General features: G+C 42.3%; 2 protein-coding genes and 1 non-coding gene across 3 annotated transcripts; 1 reads left to right on the top strand and 2 right to left on the bottom strand.

Annotated features, from left to right (window-relative positions):
• Nucleotides 1-5078: 5078 nt before the first annotated feature.
• LOC119350206 (BTB/POZ and MATH domain-containing protein 2-like) lies at nt 5079-6804 on the bottom strand. The gene is made up of 3 exons (XM_037618150.1): nt 6301-6804; nt 5303-5443; nt 5079-5126 (listed from the first exon to the last, which is right to left on the bottom strand). The coding sequence occupies exons 1-3, from the start codon at nt 6802-6804 to the stop codon at nt 5079-5081; spliced, it is 693 nt and encodes a 230-aa protein (XP_037474047.1).
• A 5471-nt stretch (nt 6805-12275) lies between these two features.
• LOC119359794 (nuclear pore complex protein NUP43-like) lies at nt 12276-16267 on the top strand. The gene is made up of 5 exons (XM_037625884.1): nt 12276-12980; nt 13843-13912; nt 15385-15619; nt 15706-15779; nt 15868-16267. The coding sequence occupies exons 1-5, from the start codon at nt 12394-12396 to the stop codon at nt 15940-15942; spliced, it is 1041 nt and encodes a 346-aa protein (XP_037481781.1). The 5' UTR covers nt 12276-12393; the 3' UTR covers nt 15943-16267.
• Nucleotides 16268-16310: 43 nt separating this feature from the next.
• On the bottom strand, nt 16311-16497 carry LOC119295788. Its single transcript, XR_005144259.1, has one exon. It is a non-coding gene; the product is annotated as a U2 spliceosomal RNA (small nuclear RNA).
• Nucleotides 16498-17464: the final 967 nt, after the last annotated feature.

The raw sequence follows: 17464 nt of genomic DNA, 5'->3' as shown, positions 1-17464 counted from the left end.
AACGATTTATGCAGAATTTCGTACATGGGCTGCACGCCTATGGCTGAGCTGGGTTACAGACCTTCACAGATCTGGCGTTCAATTCTGGATGGACGCGATATCCTTTCACAGGGGGTCATTAGAAGAATTGGGGACGGAAAAACCACGGAGATCTGGTCGCAAAATTGGATTCCAAGGGCTAGTGTCAAGAGGCCCATCGCTTCTTTACAGCAGAACCCGCCGATGAAGGTGGCACAGCTGATTGATGCTACTTCTGCTTCGTGGAAGGAGGACTTGGTTAGGTCGACGTTCACTCATTTTGATGCTGAGGAAATTTTGCAAATCCCACTGTGTACACGTAATGTGGACGACTTCTGGGCCTGGCATGAGGAGAGCAGGGGGGTTTTCAGTGTGCGATCGGCATACAGAATGATTATAAGAACAAAATTGCACCGGGAAGCATGGCTAAATGAAGAGGAGGGAGCGTCCAATGACCAGCAAGAGCAGAATAAATGGAGCAGCATTTGGCATATACAGGTACCTTCTAAACTGCGCATGTTTGTGTGGCGTTTGGCCCGTCAGTCCATGCCAACCAGAACACTTTTGAAGCATCGTAACATGGCGACAGAGGAGACTTGCCTTATCTGTGGTGCGGTTGATACTTGAAGACATGCTCTACTAACTTGCCCCATGGCGAGCAGCATATGGGCCTTGGCGCCGGAAGATTTGGTGCAAGAGTTGGTGGAGAGGCAGGAAATCAATCCAAAAGAGTGGCTGTTTGCTTTACATGAAATATTAGACAGCAACAATTTTGTGAGGTTAATTGTTACCATATGGGCCATCTGGGGAGCACGAAGAAAGGCGATTCATGAGGACATTTTCAAATCACCTAGTGCTACAGATGGTTTCATTACTAGTTACCTCGCAGATCTTCAGGTTGTCAATGGCATAACAAAAAGACCGGCAACGGTGGTGCAAGCAAGACCGACACAATGGCAGGCTCCGATTGAGAGGTGTGTCAAGGTGAATGTAGATGCAGCGGTTTTTGGTCAAGCAAGATTCGGAGCTGTGGCGGCGGTATGCAGAAGCTCGGACGGAACGTTCCAAGGAGCCTCTACGATGTTTTTCAGGTATATTGTTGATCCCCAGACACTCGAGGCACTGGCCATCAGGGAGGCTTTAGCTTTGTCAGATGATTTATATCAGAGGAGGATACATGTTGCATCTGACTGCAAGGTGGTGGTTGACAATCTGAAGGAGGAAAACTCGTCGGGTTATGGTGCCATTATACATGAGATAGTTCGCCGATCGAATGATTTTGAGATATGTAAATTTAGTCATGAGTTTAGGAGCTCGAATGTTGAAGCTCACAACTTAGCGAAGCATGCTTTATCCCTCGGGGTTGGCCATCATGTTTGGTTAGGGCACCCCGCAGAACTTCCGTTCGTCCCTGTAAACATTGTGACGTCTTAATAAAAGCTTCGCGAGGTTGTCTCAAAAAAAAATTCTATTTCCCACTCAATGCAGAAACTAATTTAAACTACGCACAGGGCGCCCAAGACTCGGCAGCTCATTTTTTTATGTGTTCCTATTGCAAGTCTATTTTATCCATTTTTTCAGAAATTCAAAAAATTTAAAAAATGTTCGCAATTGTAATTTTTCAATTTTTATTCAAAATTTCGTAAAAAAATACAAACTACAAAAATGTGTTCCTACTCTGCAAAATGTTTGGATTTTTTTGTCATGCCAAAATTTATTCAAATATAAATTACAAAAATACTCCCATTTTTCAAGAAATGTTTGTATTTTTCAAAATTGTTCAACATCTAAACAAATGAATTTTAAAAATGTTTCAAATTCAAAAAATATTCTTGTTTTAACGATATGTTTAAAAATTGAAAATAAAGTTTGAATTAAAGAAACACATTTTCTAAAAAAATCTGCATTTTTAAAACATGTTCCCATTTTTAAAAAATCACAACTTAAAAAATGTTCGTATTTTTATAAGAAGGTTCATGTCTTTAAGAAATGTATGTGCATTTCAGGAAATGTTCTGTTCAAATATTTGTTCTTGATTTGTTCAAAAATGTTTGGAATTTTCAAAAAAACCATCCATAATTTGGAAAATTGTTCAAGTTGCCAAGTATATTCGGTAGTTCATGTTATGAATTCCAGAATTGTGTTCCTATTTAAATATGTTTGAAATTATAATTTTTTCTCATTCCGATTTTTTTCAGACTATAAAATATTATTCCCATTTTTTGAATTTTTTTGGGTTTTTCAAAAAATAATTCAAGATTTAAAAATGTTACAAATTAGAATTATTGTTTTAGTGATGTGGTCAAAAATTGAAAATAATATTTGCATTAAAAGACACATTTCTAAATTTCTTCTATATGTTCAAAATATTTTCCCGTTTCCAAAAATTGTTCACAACTTAAAAAAACGTATTTTTATAAAACGTTCATGTTTTAAGAAATGTTTGTGGATTTCAACAAATGTTCCATTCAATTTTTTGTTCTTCATTTTAAAAATGCGTGTAATTTGGAAAATTGTTCATGTTGCCATGTATATTTGGATTTCATAGTTATCGGTTTTTGAATTTTTTTTTAAAAAAGTGTCGAATCTCGCGTTGCATTATATTCTTTTATATTTATGCTGACCATTGGTTAGCAGAACACGTTTGTTTGAGTGGCTAGCAACATGTGGTCGGGTCTTTGAGGTCGTGAGGTCGATCACTCCCATATTGGGCCTGCTTTGCATCCGGCGCATCGAGTTAAGTCGGCTTGTTCAGAATAAGGGACACCATAAGTTATTGACAGTGGTAGCTTCCATGTGCCAATAAAAAAGAATATGCTGATTAATTATAATTGAAACAAATTATAGGCATGTGTCAATAAAAAAGAATATACTAGTTTGGCCCTAATTAAAGGGTGCCATGTTGAACTAGAGAATACGGATATGTGAGGGTCTTGATTCATTCTTATATTGAGCTAGAGGCATATAATTTTATTATCTCGTTGCAACGCACGGGCATATGTGCTAGTGCTTTTACAATATCTGAAGGCAGAGGTGCATCGAACAAGGCAACATGCTAGAATGAAAAGGCTTTGTTTGTGCATGGAGTGCATACTCTGCACATCACTTTCCGAGTTCTGTATGTATGACAGAAATCATAATGCATTGACAGCATGCGAATAGCAGTGCATGGGCTACATGCAAATGGCAGGAGAAGAGGCGATGCCACACGGATTAAGACCCATGTAATTGTGAAGGCTTGTTTTGTTTGCTTCCTAGATTAGGTTCAAGGAAGTGATGCAAATATTTTAAGTCGTTCTGTTTGGATGTATGCATGTATCCTGCGCGAGAGATATTGATAGCAGTGCATGAGGATGTTCCAGTTTCTTTGGAGATGAAAGGATATTATTCTCGTTGGAGTAGTACATATCACGAAGTTGCGGTAAAAAATCTCGGAAGAACAATTAGTCACAAATTACTTTAAATGCCTTTGTATTTTCCATCTATTAGTAATCTTTGTTTTCTACTGGATTATGTAACTTTTAGGGCTTTCTCCAGAAATTTTCTTAATACAAACTGATATGCAATTTGGTGGGCGTCTGAGAAAAAAACTTGCGTTGACAGTGTAAGCGATTATTTACAAAATATATTATACATTTTCATCTATTTGGATAACTGTTTGCCTAAAATCTAAAAAGTGAATACGCATTATTTGGAGACAACGAGCGGCCGCGCTTCCTAGCCATGCATGAGTTGTTTTTTGTCTGCTAGTGCATGTCATTATCAGTATTTAATAGTTCGATTTGAAAAAAACAGCTTCACATACAATTATTTTGGTTTTCCAAATTTTTAAAAAGCCATATCTGTCAAAACGCGCGTCAGAATTCAGATCCGTCTTCAATGTTGAATTCTTTGCGACGAGATCTTTAAAACTAAATCCCGCATGGGTATGTTTCAACGAAATTTTTTTATGCCAACTTTGGCGCTATATTGTGCAACTTCAGTACTGTTTTGTGCAGCTTTAGTACTACATGGTGCAATTTTTTTAACCCAGTTTTTTGAAGCTGCATCCACAATAGTTGTAGTTGCACACATAGTAGTCCTAGTTGGCACATGTACTTGCACAATCTGGTCCGCATAGTCGCGTATGAATTGTCATAGTTTGTAATGTAGTCTAGTTGCACACACATTGATATTTAGTTGGCTTGTAATGTAGTCCAGTTGCACACACATTGATGTCTAGCTGGCATGAAGACTAGTTGCACACACATATGCTTAGTTGGCTTGTAATATAGTCTAGTTGCACACACATATGCTTAGTTGGCTTGTAATATAGTCTAGTTGCATACACATTGATGTTTAGTAGGCAGGGCACTAGTTGCACACACGTATGAGCAATTGACGCGACAATGTAGTCTAGTTGCACATAAATTGATATTTAGTTGACAGGACTATTGGCACACACATACTCAGTTGGCGCGGCAATGTAGTTTAGTTGCACACACATTGATGTTTAGTTGTCACGACTATTGGCACACACATATGCCCAGTTGGCGCGGTATGTAGTCTAGTTACACAGACATTGATGTTTAGTTGGCAAGAAGACTAGTTCGTCGAAACATCCCCATGTGGGATCTACTTTTGAAGAGCACGTCGCGAGGGTTTCAACAGTGAAAACGAATCTTAATTTCGATGCGCGGTTTAAAAGTTATGGTTTTTAAGAAAAAATGAAAACATGAATTAAATGTGTTCACATTCATTCACATGTATGATTTGCAATTATTTATTCTCTTCACATATATTTACACCTGTTTACTTTTTCTAATATGAGTCAGGGAGACAAAAACTTACCTTTTTCGGCCGGCCACCACGGAGGGCTAATGAGCAGCCGGCCGCGGGTTAGACGCGTCCAACTGTTTATTGGTAGCATTTTCTCTCTCCAGAATGCAACATAGTCTTATTTGGTAGAAGTCTTCTAACAAACTAGAAATCATATCTACTATAGGAATTTAGCAAACACAAAAAACAATAAATTAATCCCCATCTGTACACATTTTCAAAAGATCACAACGATTCTTGTATTACGTAAAACACTTGTCAAACACAAGAAAACCATAGTTCTTGCCAAACTGCAAATAGAATCCTGGGTGCCAATGCACCAATGTAAAAGACAAAAGAAAACACAAATGTGAAATAGTTCAGTATATTATGTTCCAGCACTACTGTCCTAATTAAAGTCTAAACTCATCAAAAATAATCTATGAAATCTGTGCTTAGCCTGATGAAGTCGTGGGCTTCTTCGAACCGTTTTTGAAACAAGCGACTTCTTTGCTTTTTCCTCTTTTGCAATAAAGTCAATGCACTTGTTCTTCAACTCGAGGCAATTGTACATGTCAGCGCAAGCTTGAATATCCGTAACTGTATCCATTGACACATTATCCCATAACTTTTGGACACACATAAGCTCAATGGCGGATCCAGGATTTGAAGTTACCCGGGGCAGACTTGTATAGAAAACAAAATTTTGAAGACACAATGCAATGAAAGAAGACAATAAAATTAATTGGCCAAGTAGTATGGATCCAGACTAGACGATCAATACAATTAATATTTCAAAGTAGTTACATTCTCAAGCCAAAATATATATAACGCAACAAAAAATTCATATAAGGTCTGCTTCATCTTCTTAGGTTCATATGCCATCAAATTTGGTAATTAACTTCCAAGAATTTGGCCAAAATAACAAGAAATAAAAAAAAATAGAAGCATGAGAGTAGACGAAGATTAGGGGAGAATGAACGAACTTGCTGCTTGTTCTCTCTGCTGGCTGATCGCTTGTAGATTTAAGCGGGCGCTTGGCTGTGGCGATGCTGCCTCTCGCGCAGACGGCCGCAGGAACATGTAGGTTCCTCCTTTTCCCCGTCGAGCGGCATCTGTTGGGGAAGGAGCTGGGCAGCGCCGCGGCGAGTTTGCGGACCGGCGACGTAGGGCACCGCATCATGGAGGCGAGGCGGAGTACATCTCGGTGGAGTTTTTTTAGGGGTCCTATCGACAGAATTGGGAAGGCCAGAACTTTACAGAAAATAATGGGCTCACGCTATTGGGCCTTAGTCATTGGCCCATCTTACATTACAATTTACAGACGAATCGTTATCTTCTCATCTTCCTCCTCGTAACTTCCTCCTCTACGATTGAACCTACAGGTTACACGAGAGCTGCTCTCTCCCATGGCGGCCATTGGAAAAACCAGTAGGGGTATCCTAGGTTTAGAAAATTTACCCGGGGAGACCGCCCCTACACGACCCCACACTGGATCCGCCCATGCATAAGCTTTAGCCGGTCTAGTGCGTACCAGTCTGCAGCGGCGAGTAAATCAAACACTACCTCGTTGGAAAGGTTATCCTCTGTTGTAGGAAACTCATCCGTGTATATGAACCGAAGAATACGTTTGAATGTTGAAGGTGTGATATCGTGCAGCGTGATGGATCCCATTGTAGCTTCAGCCATGAACCCAAAAAGCTCTGCCTTGAAGACGGGTGAGCGGGCTGTAAGAATCACTCGGTTCACGGGGAGTTTCTCGCTGTCGACAGTAAATGACACGTCCGTCCCATATGCCTGATCCAGTAAGCACCCGAGATGGTTCTTGATGTCGGATGGCGGCACGGTGACATGAGGGGTAGTATAACGCGTGACCATGATGGTGCATACGAACGTGATGTGTCCTTCAATAACATAGTTTTCCTCGAGGACCGTTCTTTCCACAAACCGACGCCACCCCCAGTCGTCAAGGTTGGCGGGGTCGCCCATGAATGTGAACTTGTGAAGGTAAGTCTTTACTCGTATTTCTGATGGATTGTCATCTCTATCCTTTATGAAGGCGACGAAGTTGGAGCGTACTGGAATCACCCATGTGCTTAAGGAAGATGAAAACGTAATTTCCTATGTCATTTTTGGAGTAGAACACGGGTCCCCGCGGGTAACAGTCGATCCTCCACAGGTGTTGGCCGACGGAGACGACCTCGCCGATGGCAAGGTGCTTGACTTGCTCGTAGTTTAGCTTGAAGTGGAGGGAAGCAGAATCCACGGCAGTGGTGGTCGTCGAACGCCGGCGGTACTGGTATTCTTGTGCTTTCTTTTTTACTCACTGTATATGATCATATCGAACAGTTAAGTACACCAGTTCTCAAACCTGGAGATCGAAAGAAAAGATTAGACACTACTAGACGATCCAAACGAGAGGGCACTCACTGGCGGCTGGCTATCGGCCAGAGTTGGCGGTGGCCGTCGGTGGTGATGCTGCTCTACCGGCCGTGCTTGTCGCCGCGGTTCTTGCCGGAGCCGTCGTCCACCAGATGTTTGGGCTCGCTCCTGGGTCCCTAGAGTTCGATCTATTATCGTCCCCAACGTATTGCGCCTTTTCTGCAGAGTCCTATTGTACCATGCGATCAGACCATTTATCGTTAAGATTTTTTGGGTTTATTTCCAGGTATATCTTTTTTTAATTGTTTGAATTGCTTACCGCATGTGTCACGTGGTAGGTATATCTCTTGTATGTATCTATACCATGTTTATATACGAGATAATCCAACAGCAGGAGCGCAAGAAGAAGAAGAAGGTTCAACAGCGGCGGCGCGAGCTTGAGAGGAAGCATGAAGCTCAACCCAATTGTGGTGGGGGCCACGGAGACCCAATGGCCAAGAAGCCGTGTGCGCCTGCAGATCCACTAGCGGTGGCGCTGCCCTGTGCGTCCAAGGGTACGGCGGAGAAGCCCATCACAGTGGAGGAGGCACTGGATATCGAGTGCTTCAAGTGCGGGCGCCGTAGCAATAGCAATAAACTAAACGATCATAGTGCTAAGCTAACGGATGGGTCAAGTCAATCACATCATTTTCTAATGATATGATCCCGTTCATCGAATGACAACTCATGTCTATGGGTAGGAAACTTAATCATTTTTTATTAATGAGCTAGTCAAGTAGAGATATACTAGTGACACTCTGTTTGTCTATGTATTTACACATGTACTAAGTTTCCGGTTAATACAATTCTAGCATGAATAATAAACAATTATCATGATATAAGAAAATATAAATAACAACTTTATTATTGCCTCTAGGGCATATTTCCTTCAATAATTTATATCTCATCACATCTTGACCATATCAGATCACAACATACCCTGCAAAAACAAGTTAGACGCCTTTTACTTTGTTGTTACAAGTTTTACGTGGCTACTACGGGCTTCTAGCAAGAACCGTTCTTACCTACGCATCAAAACCACAACAATTTTTCGTCAAGTGTGCTGTTTTAACCTTCAACAAGGACTAGGAGTAGTCAAACTCGATTCAAGTAAAGTTGGAGAAATAGACACCCACTAGCCACCTGTGTGCGAAGCACGACGGTAGAACCAGTCTCATGAACGCGGTCATGTAATGTCGGTCTGGGCCGCTTCATCCAACAATACCGCTAAATCAAAGTATGACCTGCTGGTAAGCAGTATGACTATTATCGCCCACAACTCTTTGTGTTCTACTCGTGCATATAACATCTACGCATTGACCTGGCTCAGATGCCACTGTTGGGGAACATAGTATTTCAAAAAAAAATTCCTACGAACACGCAAGATCTATATAGGAGAAGCATAGCAACGAGATGGGAGAGTGTGTCCACGTACCCTCGTAGACCGAAAGCGGAAGCGTTTAGTAACGCAGTTGATGTAGTCGAACGTCTTCGTGATCCAACCGATCAAGTACCGAACGCACGACACCTCCGCGATCTGCACATGTTCAGCTCGGTGACGTCCATCGAACTCTAGATCCAGCTGAGGCCGAGGGAGAGTTTCGTCAGCACGACGGTGTGGTGACGGTGATGATGAAGTTATCGACGCAAGGTTTCTCCTAAGCACTAGGACATTATGACCGAGGTGGAAAACTGTGGAGGGGGGCACCGCACACGGCTAAAGATCAACTTGTGTGTCTATGGGGTGCCCCCTTCCCCCGTATATAAAGGAGGGAGGAGGAGGAAGGTCGGCCACAAGGGGCACGCCCAAAGGGGGGATTCCTACTCCTAGTAGGAGTAGGTTTCCCCCTTTCCTAGTGCAAGTAGGAGAAGAAGGAAGGAGAGGAGAGGGAGAAGGAAAGAGGGGGGCGCCGCCCCCTCCCTAGTCCAATTCGGACCAGCCCATGGGGGGCGCGCGGCCTCCCCTTGTGGCCCTTCTCTCCTTTCCACTAAGGCCCAATACTTCCCCTGACGAATTCCCATAACTCTCCAATACTCCGAAAAATACCCGAACCACTCAGAACCTTTTCGATGTCCGAATGTAGCCTTCCAATATATCGATCTTTACGTCTCGACCATTGCGACACTCCCCGTCATGTCTGTGATCTCATCCGGGACTCCGAACAAACTTTGGTCATCAAATCACATAACTCATAATAAAAATCATCGTCGAACGTTAAGTGTGCGGACCCTACGGGTTCGAGAACTATGTGGACATGACCGAGACATATCTGCGGTCAATAACCAATAGCGGAACCTGGATGCTCATATTGGCTCCTACATATTCTACGAAGATCTTTATCGGCCAAACCGCACAACAATATATGTTGTTCCCTTTGTCATCGGTATGTTACTTGCCTGAGATTCAATCGTCGGTATCATTATACCTAGTTCAATCTCATTACCGGCAAGTCTCTTTACTCGTTCCGTAATGCATCATCCTGCAACTAACTCATTAGTCACATTGCTTGCAAGGCATATAGTGATGTGCATTACCGAGAGGGCCCAGAGATACCTCTCCGACAATTAGAGTGACAAATCCTAATCTTGATCTATGCCAACTCAACAATCACCATCGGAGAAACCTATAGAGCATCTTTATAATCACCCAGTTATGTTGTGACGTTTGATAGCACACTAAGTGTTCCCCCGGTATTCCAGAGTTGCATAATCTCATAGTCATAGAAACATGTATAAGTCATGAAGAAAGAAATAGCAATAAACTAAACGATCATAGTGTTAAGCTAACAGATGGGTCTTTGTCCATCACATCATTCTCTAATGATGTGATCCCACATGTCTATGGCTAGGAAACTTAACCATCTTTGATTAACGAGCTAGTCAAGTATAGGCATACTAGGGACACTCTGTTTGTCTGTGTATACACACATGTACTAAGTTTCCGGTTAATACAATTCTAGCATGATTAATAAACATTTATCATGATATAAGGAAATATAAATAACAACTTTATTATTGCCTCTAGGGCATATTTCCTTCAGATCGCACTTGTGTATCGCTATTTTCGAGATGTGATGATATTTGTGTTGAATGATGATGATGATGGTGATGGTATGATGAGACTATTGTATGTCTATGATATGATGAGAATAGTGTATGTTTAGTATGATCCGATGAAACTATTGTATAGAGCCTGTATAAATACAACACAAATATGTAGAGGGGTGCGGATCAGCGAAAGCAGGAACATTAGCAGTAGCGCTGGAAATCACCTAGCAATAGCGCTGGCTTAGCAGCAGCGCTTCATATGGACAAGCGCTACAGATAGTTATCAGTAGCGCTGGTCCAGGCAGCGCTACTGCTAACAATACTTACCAGTAGCGCTACTGCTACAACTTAGCTGTAGCGCGGTAGCAGTAGCGCTGGACCTAGCGCTACTGCTATGCATATTTCAAGCGCTACTACTAGGGTTTTCCCTAGTAGTGGTGGTGCAATTATATACTCCTCCCGCTGTGAGTTACAACACTGTGCAACGCCGTTGCAATCTGAATTAGCAACTTGTGTGGAAGGCATCTCCTTAGCCATCTAGTGGTCAACTTTGCCAATCGTTATCCAGTCAGATTGCCCAGAGCTTATTCAGATGACCACTGATCAGGGAGACAACATATCAGTATATATGATGATGGTCCATGAGATTAAATCGTCACTTCGTCAGGATAATAGGGAGTTCATATTCAAGCATGTTAGGCGGGAGCAAAACGTTGTTAGCCATTTTTTTAGCAAACTATGGTAGAATACAGAAGTGTACTGCAGTGTGGCTTCAGTCTGGACCGGACGAGGTACCTAACCTATATAATGCAGACTTGGCCGCCGCTTGATGAATGAATTCTCTTTTTCCTCGCAAAAATTAAGAGCTAGGCAGACGCTAAGCAATGCACATGCGAGTTTTCAAGAATGGAAAAATGACATTCTATTCTTTTCCATCCAATATATTTTTAGCAAGCTAACTTTTCTACGAGTCAGTGCATTTCTTGAGGATGTCAAAAACCAATTCTTCTACAATTTGTAGTCTATCTTTCTAATCATCCTCCACTGATATTCATTGGCAGTCTCTTCTCATTCATAGAATCACAAGAATAGCAGGGGTGTGCTAGCTAGGGTTTACAAGCAAAGCACATTGGGGGAAAGCATCTCTCACATGAACAACCCCACAATCAAGCTCCATGTAATAACATCTCAGTTATTCTCTAATATCCCAGCTCACATGTAGGGCTTATAAAAATACCTACACAACCCATTTTTTTCTAGATGACCGCATATCCTCATATATATCCTCTTGATTGATGCATAGGTTGCTAAACACAGCCTCAATTTATAGACCCTTCAGTCATGCTTCCAGTATGCAATTCATGTACATGCATGGATGACATGCATGATGCCCACACACATGAAAATTACATGAATGTACTTTTCATTTTAGTAATCCACAATGCATACACGATGAGCTGCACGAAAGAGCTCATTATGTAGAGAAGATCAAGGGGGTCTTAGCGTCATCTAGCTAAATTCTAAATATACAAAACATTAGTGTGGGAAACTCTTGCACACTATATATGTCGATTACATTTTACATATCCTTGTTTCTGTAGACAAATTAGAGGATACTCCATACGTTGTTGTGGGAATTGAATGCAATATATGTCAATGAGATTGAAACATGAATATTTTAAATAATAATATGAAAGTAATAATAAAAATATACTCTCCCTGTAAAAATATATAGGGATCTAAAAGGTCTTATATTTTTTTTACAGATGGAGTACTATATAATATTTATTTTATATTTATAAAATATTTATTGAACTAAAATAATATGGGTATACAAAGACGGAGATGCAAAAGAGAGATAGGGACCATTTTCATTACTGTTTTTTTAGGATAGACCATTTTCACTATTCACTTCGGCAGCTGCAGCCCAGGGACGTCTAAAGGCCGTGCAGTGCAGCCCACGAAGAGAATTCCCCATAGACGAACGACAGCTCGCGCCGCCGCCCGTGAAACCTAGCTCCGCCGCCCGTGAAACCTAGCTCCGCCGCCGTTGGGAGCGCGACTCCAAGCCAGCACCACCGCCCCAAACCCTCCAAACAACAGCCAACAATGGCGGACTCTCCCTCCTTCCGCCGCCACCCGCTCCCCTTCTCGATCGACATCGTCCGCTGGCTCCCGTCCTCCGCCTCCTCCGGCCGCCACCTCGCGGCGGCCGTCCACGACCCCTCCGTGCCCGCCTCCTCGCGCCTCAGCCTCCTACCGCTCCACGACCCCGCCTCCCCGCTCGCCTCCCTCCCGCTCCCCTCCCGGCCCACGGCCCTCCGCTGCTCCCCTTCCGTCCTCGCCGCCGCCACCTCCTCCGGCTCCCTCCACCTCCTCCCCTCCTCCTTCGACACCGACTCGGCGGTGTCCGTCCCCGGCGGCGCGGGGTTCCATGTGGGGCCCGTGCGCGGGCTCGACTGCGGCGGCGAGGGGTGGGTGACGGCGGGGGAGGACGGGAGGGTGCACGTGGTGTCGGACGGCGGCGACGGCAGGGTGGTGGCCAGGAGGGTGTGGGATGGGAAGGGCATGTCAGGGTACGGGGCGGCGAGATGGGCCTCGTCGGCGGAGTTCGCCACCGGCGGCGCCGGCTGCGGCGTGCAGTGGTGGGACCGCAGGAAAGGGGACGCCGTGGTGGCGCAGTGCAAGGGCGTCTGGTGAGTGCCGGCTCTTGCACTTTCTGCTGCTTGGTTGATCGCTCGAAAGCGCTCAGTTTCCACCGATTATTCTGAAGTTCAGGGATCTATACTTCACTAGTTCTGTTATTGTCTGGGTATGGTTGGTTGGGAAATTTTATCTCAGTGGCAATGCATTGATACACGGATACTTCATTTCAACCACATACCTATGTGTTCGTGTTATGGTCTCATGTCAAGATGATTATGTTTGGTAGCAGTTTGATTCAAAATATTATGTAAATACTTGGAGGCTATTGCTCATTCTTTTTTTCATTTTATTCGTCGATCAGTAGCTACACATAAGCTTGCAGGTGCCAAACTTCATAAGCTGCAGTCATGTCTGCCTATGTTTGAAGCATATTGTACCTCTAAGATATTCTCAAATGTGTGTGCTAGCTGGTTCTGGTTCTATTAAATGAGATGTGGAAAGTTTGGACGTCCGAGGATATTCAGACAATTTATGGCTTTTAGGTCCAAGTTTACTGGCGCAAGTCGTGTGGCTTCAGCTGTAGCCTCCCAGCAAATATATAGTTGTACGGTCAAGGTTCTTTCACGTGTTCTAATATGGTACTGATTGTAGTTCTTACAAATTTCAACTGGTGGCTGAACCAATAGTCTACTGTCGATATCTAGTCCACAATTGATACGCACATTCCTCTTTGAACTGTTCCTTCTCGACATCAGCTGTTCAAGATCATATCTGCTAACCTGTGATAAAATTTAAGAACTCAGAAATGATCATTGTCTTTGCGCTGTTAAACTTCATTTCATTGAGTTTTCATCATCCCGACTGCACCATGTAGTGCTATTTATGCTGACCTGATGAACTGTGATTTTTTAGGGGTCGTGGTGTCGCCACCGGCATGGTGCACTCCATTGATATACATCCATCAAGAAAGCATGTCTGTGTGGTATGGTCAATATCTCTCTTTTACATGAACTGGCAAATGGCAAATGAATGTTCACTTCAGTTTACGCGTGGTAGTTAAATAAATCATCACTTTTACAATTTCCTATGAAATTTGTTAGCCTCGTGTTGACCATAAAACATAACCTCCATTCTTGTACATGAGGATATCCTCGTCGTATATGCCTAGGTGTCTGGACCGGATATGAGTACCTGCAAGAATCGTTGTTTTACACCCAGAGCATAGGCTGCCTAGGTCGGTGGTGCTAGGTATGGCCCTCTTAGTCTTGTGTACACCTGCCCCCTTATGGCCCGTTATATGGTATATATACACACAGGGATATGGTAGTGCGACTACCCATCGTAAGAACTCATGTATATAGCTGAAAGTCAAACAACTTAGTGTCAATGTACAGCAATATGACCAAATATTTTTGAGGGAATGCCATCATGGCTAGCCAGCAATATGACCAATTTGTAACATGAAATTCAGTAGGATAGAACATCCAACACTAAGTGAACATTTACGTCTATCCCCAAAACTTGCAAAATTCCAGTATTCGAAACAGACCCTGATTTAGTTTATTGAGGCTGAGCAATCCTATGTCAATAAATCATCAATATACATAGGTAAATCAGTCTTCCATAAATAAATATTAGTCAAAAATAGTACAGAGGCAGCAGTTGTTATGAATAGCACCCCTTTTACTCTTTCAGAGTATATCAAGTACTATATGTTTTGGTTTGTATATAACAATTGAAGCCTTTTCAGAGGTAAAGGTGACCAATATCTTTGCAATATCCTTGGGTTGGATGCTTTTGCCGATTTCATCGTAATCCTCAGAAGCTATGCACATTGTTTCCATGTTAAGCTTATATTGTGCGTAACTCAAAAGATTGAAATGGAATTACCAAAGGGCTTAATAGTATTGTGCAACTTAGGGGCTGGATGCTGCTCTTTTGTTAAGCTTATACTGTAAAGGCACTAGCTGCACTTTGCTCTTAAAGTTTCACTTCCTACATTTACCAAAGAAGAGCGAGCTTTGAACAGAACTCTTTTTGCATGTGATAAACAACAATGAGCTGCAAGTGTTACTTACCTCAACTAAGGATGCTCTAATTTTTCATTGTGAAATATATTCAGAGTTGTTTTGACTACCTGACTTACAAAATATACGTAGTGGAATTGTTGGTTAGCCCAGCAGTGTCCAGCCCCTATGTTGCACATTCAGCATCTGTGGTTTGTATACGTGGCAAGTAAGCCTAGTAGTAACTGTGGGAGACTGGGCCTAGGAAGTGGTACGGATTAACTGCTGACTGTCGAGTGGCAAGGTGATTGAGCTGCACAACTTGGATCGCAATGTTAAGTCTAGAGTACGTGTAACTGGCCAGATAGTTAGAAACGAATTAATGGGAGTGTTTAGATGAGCCATTACTACAAATATAAATCACTTCTGATTCTCTGATTTTTTGTAGGTGGGAGGCTCCTCAGGAACAATATTTGCTTGGGACCTACGCTGGGCACAGCAGCCAATACCACTCTCTGGTGTAGGCCTTGACGAAACGGCACAACCCGTGTGCGAGAGTGAGGTCTGGGAGGTTCTTTTTGACAACTACACACAGTCTTCTGATATTATCTCGTCTGTCTCAACAAGAATATTACCTGTGATGCTGTGCTCAGAGGATGGAATCCTTGCAATCGTCGAACAAGGTGAGACTTTACCCAGAAAGCATTGAATTAATGTGTCTATTGTTGACTTATTCCAATTGCTTATGATATGACAATTTTGTCACTAGATGAGAGGCCTCTTGAATTGCTTGCCGAGCCCTGTGCTATCAACTCCTTTGATATCGATCCTCAGAACCCTTCTGTAAGTTTGTCTGCTCCAGGTTGAAAACAGCAAGATTTTTCCTTCTTTCTTGTACTTGCTTTAATTTTCTCCTTGTGCTTCTACACAGGATGTCGTCTGTGCCCTGGAATGGGAATCGATTGGTGTGCTTACACGTGGAAGAGATGCAATGGCAGAGGAATGAATGCATTCACTCCCCAACAATTCTATTGAATTTCCATGCATAACTTTCTGTGATGGCCCGTGGCGTGACTACTCACGCTGTCCTTTTGTTGCTCATCAGCTATCAATGATGGAAGAGGCGTGCTCGGCGTGTATCATTTGCGGTTTTGTGTGAAATCACGGATCGTGTAAAACTTACTGTAACTCTGGATCATACTTAGCTGTGAATTGGTGTTCAGCATAGGTGAAATCGGAAGCTTACTTTTACTGTTCTAGCTCAGAACTTCTGCATACCGAATCTATGCTGTCGTAGTGGAGAAGTGTGTGATCTTTTGGATCCAGGCAAAGGCCTTGCACACGAATTTGGACCAAACTATTATTCTGTTTTGGTTGGGGTGCGCCTGTTCCAAGCAGTAGTGCAGCACTTGGACAACGCGTGAGAACCGCCAACAGGTGGATTCTCCCCCACAAAAAAGTTAACTTAATATATCATGGATCCGTAGATCCATGTATCAGATATTAAACTGATAAGAACAGATATTATATTTGATCTTAGCCAAGAGGCCGAGAAAGGTATGCTTTGATCGGTGTCCCTGGTTCTGGTTTTATTGCCCTCTGAACCGCCTAATCTCAGCTTCAAAACCGGTATGGGATTATTCCAACGAGTCGAAGCTACTACCTACTCGAAAATTAAATAAAACTGCCGACTCTTATTCTACGTTTGTCGGCCTGCGCTCGTCCAGCCAGCGACGACCCCAACGAGTAGATGACGGCCCAAATGCTGCCTGGCCCAATTTGTCATGACTTTATAATAATCCCAAGTCTTATCTAGCGCTTCAGGCTCCAAATACAGGAAAAATGGTACCTGGTGCACCCTTGCTGCACTTCCTTCTTAAAATTACAGGAAAAAAGAAGCCCCTGGTTATCTGGTTTCAGTTGGTTTTTGCCTGGTCTTTTCCATTTTCCGTTTATTTTTCCTTTTTCGTTTTGTTTTATTTTTTTTCATTTTCTTTACCTTTTCAGTTCTTCATTTTCAAATGCATGAATTGTTTTTTTTCTAAACTTCGTTCTTTATTTTTTTTCTCTCAAATTCGTGAACCTTTAGCAAATTTCATGAACTTTTTCCTAAATTTTGATTTTTTAATTCAATCCAATTAATTTATCAAGTTCATGATTTTTTTCAGTACTGCAAACTTACTGAAAATTATCAAAATGTCTAATACGTGAATTTTCTCAAATTAGTGAATTTTCTCCCAAATTCGTGGACTTTTTGCAAATGGACAAACCTTCATCAAGAAAATTGAATTTTTTTTGTTTTTTTTAATTTATTAACTCTTTTGAGTACATGATAATTTTTTTTCGAAATTCATGAACTTTTTGCATGTTCGTGAACTTGTTTTGAAATCTGCGAACATTCCAAGTTCGTGAACGTTTTTCGAAAGTTGAGCCAATGGTCAATGGGTCAAGTCAACAATCAACGGGTCAGTTAATGGTAATGGTATTTGTGATCTTTTTTCCAATTCTTGATTTTTTTGTATTCGTGA

The sequence above is a fragment of the Triticum dicoccoides genome, chromosome 1A, assembly GCF_002162155.2.
Source record: "Triticum dicoccoides isolate Atlit2015 ecotype Zavitan chromosome 1A, WEW_v2.0, whole genome shotgun sequence".
NCBI classification, from domain to species: Eukaryota; Viridiplantae; Streptophyta; class Magnoliopsida; order Poales; family Poaceae; genus Triticum; species Triticum dicoccoides.
Note: the sequence above shows the minus strand (reverse complement) of the source record. Positions and strands in the feature narration are given on the sequence as shown.